Raw genomic sequence first — 7,517 nt, forward strand, 5'->3', positions numbered from 1 at the left:
AGCCAGACAAGAACAAAACAAGTGAGATCACAACACAAGAGGGAGCGATATGAAACGGGTGCACTTTGGACTCACTTCAGCATTTCAAACTGCTTTAGAGCAGTCTGTGTGACTTGCTCAGAAACCACAAGGGTGCAGCTGCTGGCCCCTGAGGGTGCCTGATCACCCTTCTCTTCAATTTAGTTCCATGCACTTCAGTACAAATTTAACAATATGTACATAGGTGGCTTTTGACCTTAAAGTAGTTATTATACTGGCTGCAAAAGACAAGAATTCTTGTGCAATTGAAAATGAAGAAGAAATTCATTCCTCTCTGTATTAAACAAATGGCAAGGAACTTATTTTACTATGCAAGGGAAACTTGAATATTAAAGTTGCAGGTTTTCCTTTCTCTCCATTTCCTTTCCTTTCTTTTCCACCTTTTTCTTTTATGTTCTCCCTCTCTCCCCATTTTTGAAACAGGGTATACGTGTAAAAGTTTATAAAAAATTGTAAACCTATGGTAATATCTCATTTGTCACTTGTAAAAGCAAAAAAATTGTAGAAGAAAAATTCTGAGCCCTTGATATGTACAACTCTACACTGTATCATGTCAAAAAGAAAAGGACTCAATCCCAATGCCACAGAAGAAGATCACTAAGCATGTGGGTACTCTTCTTGCATTGAGGTCTATTACCGCCTAGAGAACACTCCCCATGCATGGAGAATTCATTCTATGTGTCTGTACTCATGTATGTATCGTTTCAAAAAAAAAAAAAACCAAACAAAAAAACAAAAACCAAAAAATGCAACTCTAAGAAGTTTGACATGGGAGCATAATTTTCTGGCTTATGGCATATTCTATCTAAAGTAAGCTGGAGTCTTTAGCAAGGGCAGGAAGAGTATCTCTGATCCTTTGCGAGGCATCAAATTCTTAGGACAAAGTACTTTGTCTATGTGGCTGCTATAGGTTGCAGAGTTTTCATTTAATTGACCAGAGGTTGGCACCACCAAAGTCATGTGGAAACAACAGAGAATTAGTTTCAGGACAATTATCCATTTGTCACACTCCTGCAAAATGCAGTTTGAGAACTGTACTTGCAACCATGGAAAAAAGGATTTCAAGGAAAGTTCTTTTAATGCAGTCTTACATATTGCTTAAGACACAGGAAGAAAATACTAACAGCAGCCAATAATCTAGAGCTGTTATAAGTTTGAAATATGAAGAGCTGAAAAACCATTACCAGTACTGACAGCAATTAAATATGAGCTTTGTGAAATGATACGTGAAGGCAAAAGCTTTCACAGAGCTTCTCCCCCAGAACAGCAGCAATTGTTCTCATTGCTGTTGCTATAATCATAACTTTGTATCTACTATAACCCAGTGGGGAATAGCTTTGTGTTACTGTCCCCCAGAGTTTCAGAATCAGTATCTAGACCTTAGCAGAAATGTGCGTGTACTAAGAGGCTGTCAGACTGCATTCCCTCAACACAAAGGCCCTCCCTTCCGTGTTAGGGAATCATAGAATCACAGAATCTTTGAGTTGAAAGGGACCACCATCTAGTCCACCCCCCCTGCAATGAGCAGGGACATCTTCAACTAGAGCAGGTTGCTCAGAGCCCCGTCCAACCTGTATTGTTGGTTGAAAGCCAGTAGAGATCTACTCTGACTAGCCTATTCAGAGGAGAGGAGAAGAAGAAAAAATGGACTAGTCTGGACTAGGCAATGCAGAAATCCTGTAATATACCACAAGCTCGTACTGCTCAGATGACTTTGCTCCAGATGAGGGACTTTATTGCTTGCCACCATTTTACACTTAAGCCATTTTTCTAGCCCTGCATTCCTCTGTATTTATATCTGCAATATTCTGTATCAGCTGGGCCTCTAATTATAGTTTGATCCTTTTGTCTCCAGAAAAAAAAAGACATTTTGCAAGGAAACATATTTCAATGAATTGGGCCCAGATATAGATCTACTTGCTTGTCTTAATAACTACGTGCATTATTCTGCACAAGCACCTCTCCCCAACTTCTTTTTATTATATTCTACTTCATGACAATAAAAATACCACAATCTTTATGTAAATGGGGGCTTGGCTATTGCCAGTTAAAAAGGTGTCTTGTGCCAGATGAACTGACCTGTGATTTCTGGACAGACCAGCGCTGACTCTACAAATCCTGAGCCTTTGTTCTCAAGAGAAGCAGCTTTCAGTTTCTGATTGGCAGAACCACTGCAAGAGTTGTCCTTAAAGCATCCATTGAGCTGGCAGTCATATATTCCCTGGGGCTCTTGAGATGACTTCTCAGGTCCACCATTCTTGTTTTTGGGATCTTTATTGCCTTGGTGTTGCTTAGATTTGCTCCTTTTTCTCCTATTGTTCTAAAAGAAGAAATATTGCAAGAACAGAGACATCATATAAACTCAAAATTAATCAGTAAATGGTCCATGCTCTTAAAATGTCATACAAGTGACAGCAGTGGAATGCAATTTACAGGCCATACTGTGCTATACAACACATTGCATCTGGTCAGCTTAATATATAAACTGTTTCAAATAAAACCTGAAGCCCCCAAATAGTTTTCCCCTTCCTTCCACACAAAATACTTGCATTGCAAAATGGTAACAGAGCCTCTGCTAAGATGCTGCTCAAAATGTTTGCAGTCACATAGGACAAGCAGTTCCTAACCATCCAGGGGACATCCATGCAGTAACATGGACAAACCCTTAAGGCATCACTCTGATGAGGTCGAAAGTGATCACAGAGGACATAGGTTAGCCACTGCTACTGTAGCTCACCCAACCATAACGAGGAGCCTCCATGACAGTGACTTACAGGGCAGCCTCCTGGTACAGCTCTGGCTTGGAGATAAATAAGCATGAAGATCATATCCCAAATGCATACTTGAATCTGACTTGATAGTGTCACTAATGCACGATTCCTAATGGAAGACTCCTATGCATAAGTTATTTTTACATCTGGCAGCAAAAACTCTAGCACTGTAAGTGTCTGTGACTATCCAGGATACAACTGCTTATTAAAAGTGTTTCTGCACGTGGGCTATTTTGGGATTTGTTCTGTACTTGTCCAGGGTCTAGCTCCCACCCACATGTACACACATGTGCCGTCCCAGTAATACTCTCAGAACACTGGGCTAAAGACACAGCAACAGATGAACAGTGTTAAAAATAATGCACACATTTACTTTCAAGTATTCTGACTACAGGTGTGAGCAAAGTCACCAGTGTTAGCAGACAAAGTACTACATTCAACTACAGACAGCTGATAAATGGTCTGAATGCTTTGATTCTCAAGAGCAAGTTCTCACCTTCTTTTTCCCTGTCATATTCCATTCCTTTAGAACCTGAGTTGCACTGCCTAGAGAAAGGAGAGATAAAACATTTCAACAAAAGTTCAGCTACAAAAAAGAACGAGTGTGTTCAACAACTGTTTCTAGTCTCCTAGCTGGGCGGCATTTCCATTTGTTGTTGTGGATTCTCTTACGCGTGCAGAACAAAAAGGGTACTGCCATCTTTCTCTTTTTAGTCACCTGTTTTATTTACTACATATAAAACACTACCCATTTTATTTACTACATACAGTGGATGGGCTCCTTGGCATAACTGCTTTTTATGGCCTTCATTCCACAAAGTGATTAAGTAGGTGCCTAACTTGAAGTGCTAGCATAAGCCCCAGAAAAAGCAACACTCAAATCTCTTGCCTGAAGAGGGAAGCATCTCAGCACCGTAGTATAAACACTGGGTAAACTAGATAGTCCACTCTGAGTCTAGAGCTTCCGAAAGTTTTAAAATCTTTTGGCATTTTTATCATATACTTCCTATGTGTTATCTGTCATATTCAGAAGACATAAGAACATAAAAATGAAGACTTAATTAGCATTCAAAAGAGTAATTTTGTGGACTCCTGCAGAAATTTTGCGTCACACAAACACAGCAAACTTCAGCCTGGCAGAAAAAAGTGGTTAAAATTTATATTGAAAAATGATTACAATTTTGTATATTTGAAATTCTGTCTGCCAGCCCTAATGAATTGGTTAGATAAATTTACGGAACAAAGCAAGCACAGCCTTGGTCAGACCAGTGCCAGCTGCCATTTTAAAAGAACACTCTTCTGCATCTAGTTAACATCATTATTTTATTCTTCTAGACCCTAAAGCTGAAAACAGATGCTCATGGTGAGCACGCAGTCTGAATCGCCATCCAAACTACTATGTCAGTATCTGCCACAATAATCCTTTTAATCGCAACCAGGTTAAAGGTCTTTGGCTTGAATTTAAGAATCACTTTACCAACACTGCATAATTCTAGTAAATATTCATTTATTATCCTTTCCAAATGGGTTTCATACTCAGCCATTCTTCTCACTCATTTCAGTGAACTCTTGATGATATTAGTGTAAAGAAGTAATGCTGTTTTCAGACCACTGTAAGTTGCCAACTTGTATTCAGCCAAAGACATGTGAGGTTTTCAATGTACCAAAATTATTTTTCTACCACAATAATCCAGATCCAAAATAATCTGGTGAGTCTATCACACACACTAGAAGAGATTATGTGTCTTGCTAGCAGTGCTCAGCCTAATTTGTCAAATTGTGAAAAAATGTGTATGGAATCCAAAGCCGTGTTTTGTTTCCTAGATGACATGACAATGCAGACAGAAGGCTAAGAAAACTTCTATTATGTGTATAACTATACATATATCTGTATTTATACATATACATACTTATGTACATATAAATACAATCCCCTCTCCTAAAGGTATGCTATCTTTTGACAGACATCACGTTTCAGCATGAAGAAATAAATCCAGACATTTGTTGCCCATTTTATTCCATGCTGCTGAAAATACGCGATTTCACTTGACAGCTTTGTTAACTGTTCTCACAGTATTGTCCAACACTCTTTTTGTGTTGGCTGGTGTTGTCTTAGCTTTGCTTCCCTCAGCTTCCTTGTGAATACTGTGAACAGTGAATGTTAAATTGGGGATTCACCCAACTGACCCCAGTTTCCTCCTGTTGGAAATGCACTAACTCTGCAAGTCCCAAAGCCCTCATTTGAACCCACCAGTATATTTTCTTGAATACATCGACAAAGCAACTGAATGGACCTTCTGATTATGCTTAATTAGGTAAATGCTAACATAACAAACAAAACATGTGAACCACTATTTTATTTAACTCAAATTTCACATACAGAAGTAAATTCATAATAGAGACATCACCTATATGCCACACCAGATACAAAGCAAGACAGGAACTGATCTCAGGAGACTAAATTTGATCATTTATTGATTCAGCATGCAGCACCTCTGAGAGAAGCATTAAAACAGAGGTGCTCAGCTTTTCACTCAAGCATGGCCGTCCCCATGTTTTTCACTGCATGTGGCAATTCGTTCTCTGCAATTGTGATATTTCAATCTTAGCAATTTTTGTCACTCGTGAAAAGATACTCAAAGTGCTAGATTCATTCTATCCACAGTGGCAGCTCAATAGACACATGTCTTTTCCCACGCTGTTTCCAGACAGTAACAAATATGGGCTGTTTTCAAATGCTCACTTGTAAAGATTTCTGAACTCAAGGCACAATGATCATAAACTGGTGAAGTTCAAAGAAAGATCATTTGAACTCAGGGTACAACAGCTTGCTTTTCTTCCAAGACTTTGTTGCACTCTTGCAAGGCTTGCTTTTGCCCTGTTTCTTCCTCATAGTAGATGACGACATATGGCTATGAAAGCACTTCCCCTTTTGAAGGGCCATTGGAAACAACTCATAGACCACAAGTGAGCAATGGTAACTTAAGACAAAATAAATTTAATGAAAGAAACTTACTGAATAATCATGGAGCAACCCTCCACTACTTTCCCCAGGACATATATTACAAGAAAACAAAATGATTGTTAATTAGATGCATCACATTTTCCTTTCTCTGTGTGTATGTGTGTGCGCACAAACAAACTCTGATTTCCGTACATCTGTCAGTATCTGACTGTCTATGCAGATGCCTGAATCAAGAGGCACCATATAGATCTGATGGAAGAATTCTGATGCATTTTAAATAGTCCAGTTTGCTTGCATCTGCTTTTTGCATATTGGTAAGTAATTCCTAGTACATCATGATGCTTTTTGGCTGATACATTTTACTAAATCAATCCAAATCAAACCCAAAACTATTCTGAAGTAAAATAGATATGAAATAAGCAACTTGATGAGATGAAAAATCATCACCATGAGGCACTTTAAAGATATACAGGACTTTTGAGACCACTAAACTTCTGTATCTTTTAAGCAGCCCCAAGCTACAAAGATTTTTGAGAGGATTTGCCCATAGTATGGGCATTATTCCTGCAAAGGGTTTCTTACAGACTTTGGTGAAAGTCCAAAATACTTGCCATTATGTATTTATCAGAAAAGTGTTATTTAAATACAAGTGACCTTTCATTAGAGATGGTCTCATGACGCAAAATACAAACTCAGATCCAGCTTTAGAATGGCTTGAACTTTCAATGGAGTCTTGGTTGAGCCATTATAAATGTCAAGGCTATTTGCAAAATTCAGACCGAGGTTTGAATGTCAATGTATGCATCAGGTTTAGGGGCCTGGTTATCCGCTTCAGAACTATCCCAAACTCTTATTAGGTACTGTATCTTCAATAGTGAATCATATCCTGACATATTTACTTTAAAGAGCATTAACTTTCATGCAGAATAAAGAAGTTCTGCAACAAGAATGGCACCAAAACGTGGCAAAGTCAGGTAGGACAGATTAACAGCCATGTCATACTGTGAAGATGCAAAGACAGAGACAGGAGGATCAATTATATATTAAAAAAAAAAAAAATTTTAAGTGTCACAATCATCTGAATTTCAGCAGAACAGCAGAATATATTTTGAGCCACTAGAGACAATGAATACTTTAGCATGCAATTGAACACTTCATGCCTTAGTAAAAAAGGTACACTGTACTCACCATCCATGAAAGCTTGAACAGCCTTGTCTACGTTGTTATCAAACTGCTGCAACACCAGAACTATCTCATTATTGCTTTTGTTCGGAACAATTGATCGGATTGCATTGATCTAGAAGGAAAAAAAAAAAGGAAGACAGTAACATATGGGTTTATCATACTCCTTTAGACAACAACATACCTCTGTGCCAATGAATGTTTATATAAATGCATGTTATATATGACATGCTTACAAGTATATGGCAATGTATCCGTATGAAGCAATACCCATCCTCTCCTCACCTGGCTCACGCCGTGCAAATACTGAAAACAATTTCTTCAAGAGACCAAATCACAGAACTGGTAGCCAGTAAGCCTGGAACCAAATCCTACCCTCAGTCACCACAGGAGAACTAGTTTAACTAAACGTGACAGAATTTGGCCTTATGCTTCTTTGCTAAATGTTCCATTTGCTGCCATGAGACTTGACAAGACACATTACCTTTACAAACTTACAGAGTACACAACTACTTCAACAAGGCTGTTGCATGGCCTTGCTACATCAAACTTAGAATCAG

At 38.5% G+C, this 7,517-nt stretch overlaps 1 protein-coding gene across 3 annotated transcripts in view; it reads right to left on the reverse strand.

The window, feature by feature from the left end:
* SPATS2L (spermatogenesis associated, serine-rich 2-like) overlaps positions 1-7,066 on the reverse strand; it is a 33,422-nt gene extending 26,356 nt beyond the window's left edge. For 2 of the 3 annotated variants that reach the window (XM_010285830.1, XM_010285829.1), the window contains exons 1-3: positions 6,964-7,060; positions 3,307-3,356; positions 2,119-2,359 (exon numbers count right to left, since the gene is read on the reverse strand). In XM_010285830.1, the coding sequence (XP_010284132.1) occupies positions 2,119-2,359; positions 3,307-3,356; positions 6,964-6,970 (298 nt within the window). In that variant the 5' untranslated portion in view covers positions 6,971-7,060. Of the gene's footprint in view, positions 1-2,118; positions 2,360-3,306; positions 3,357-6,963 lie in introns of all 3 variants that reach the window. The other variant, XM_010285828.1, reaches the window with a different exon arrangement.
* Positions 7,067-7,517: the final 451 nt, after the last annotated feature.

This window comes from Phaethon lepturus, unplaced genomic scaffold (genome assembly GCF_000687285.1).
Source record: "Phaethon lepturus isolate BGI_N335 unplaced genomic scaffold, ASM68728v1 scaffold10994, whole genome shotgun sequence".
NCBI classification, from domain to species: Eukaryota; Metazoa; Chordata; class Aves; order Phaethontiformes; family Phaethontidae; genus Phaethon; species Phaethon lepturus.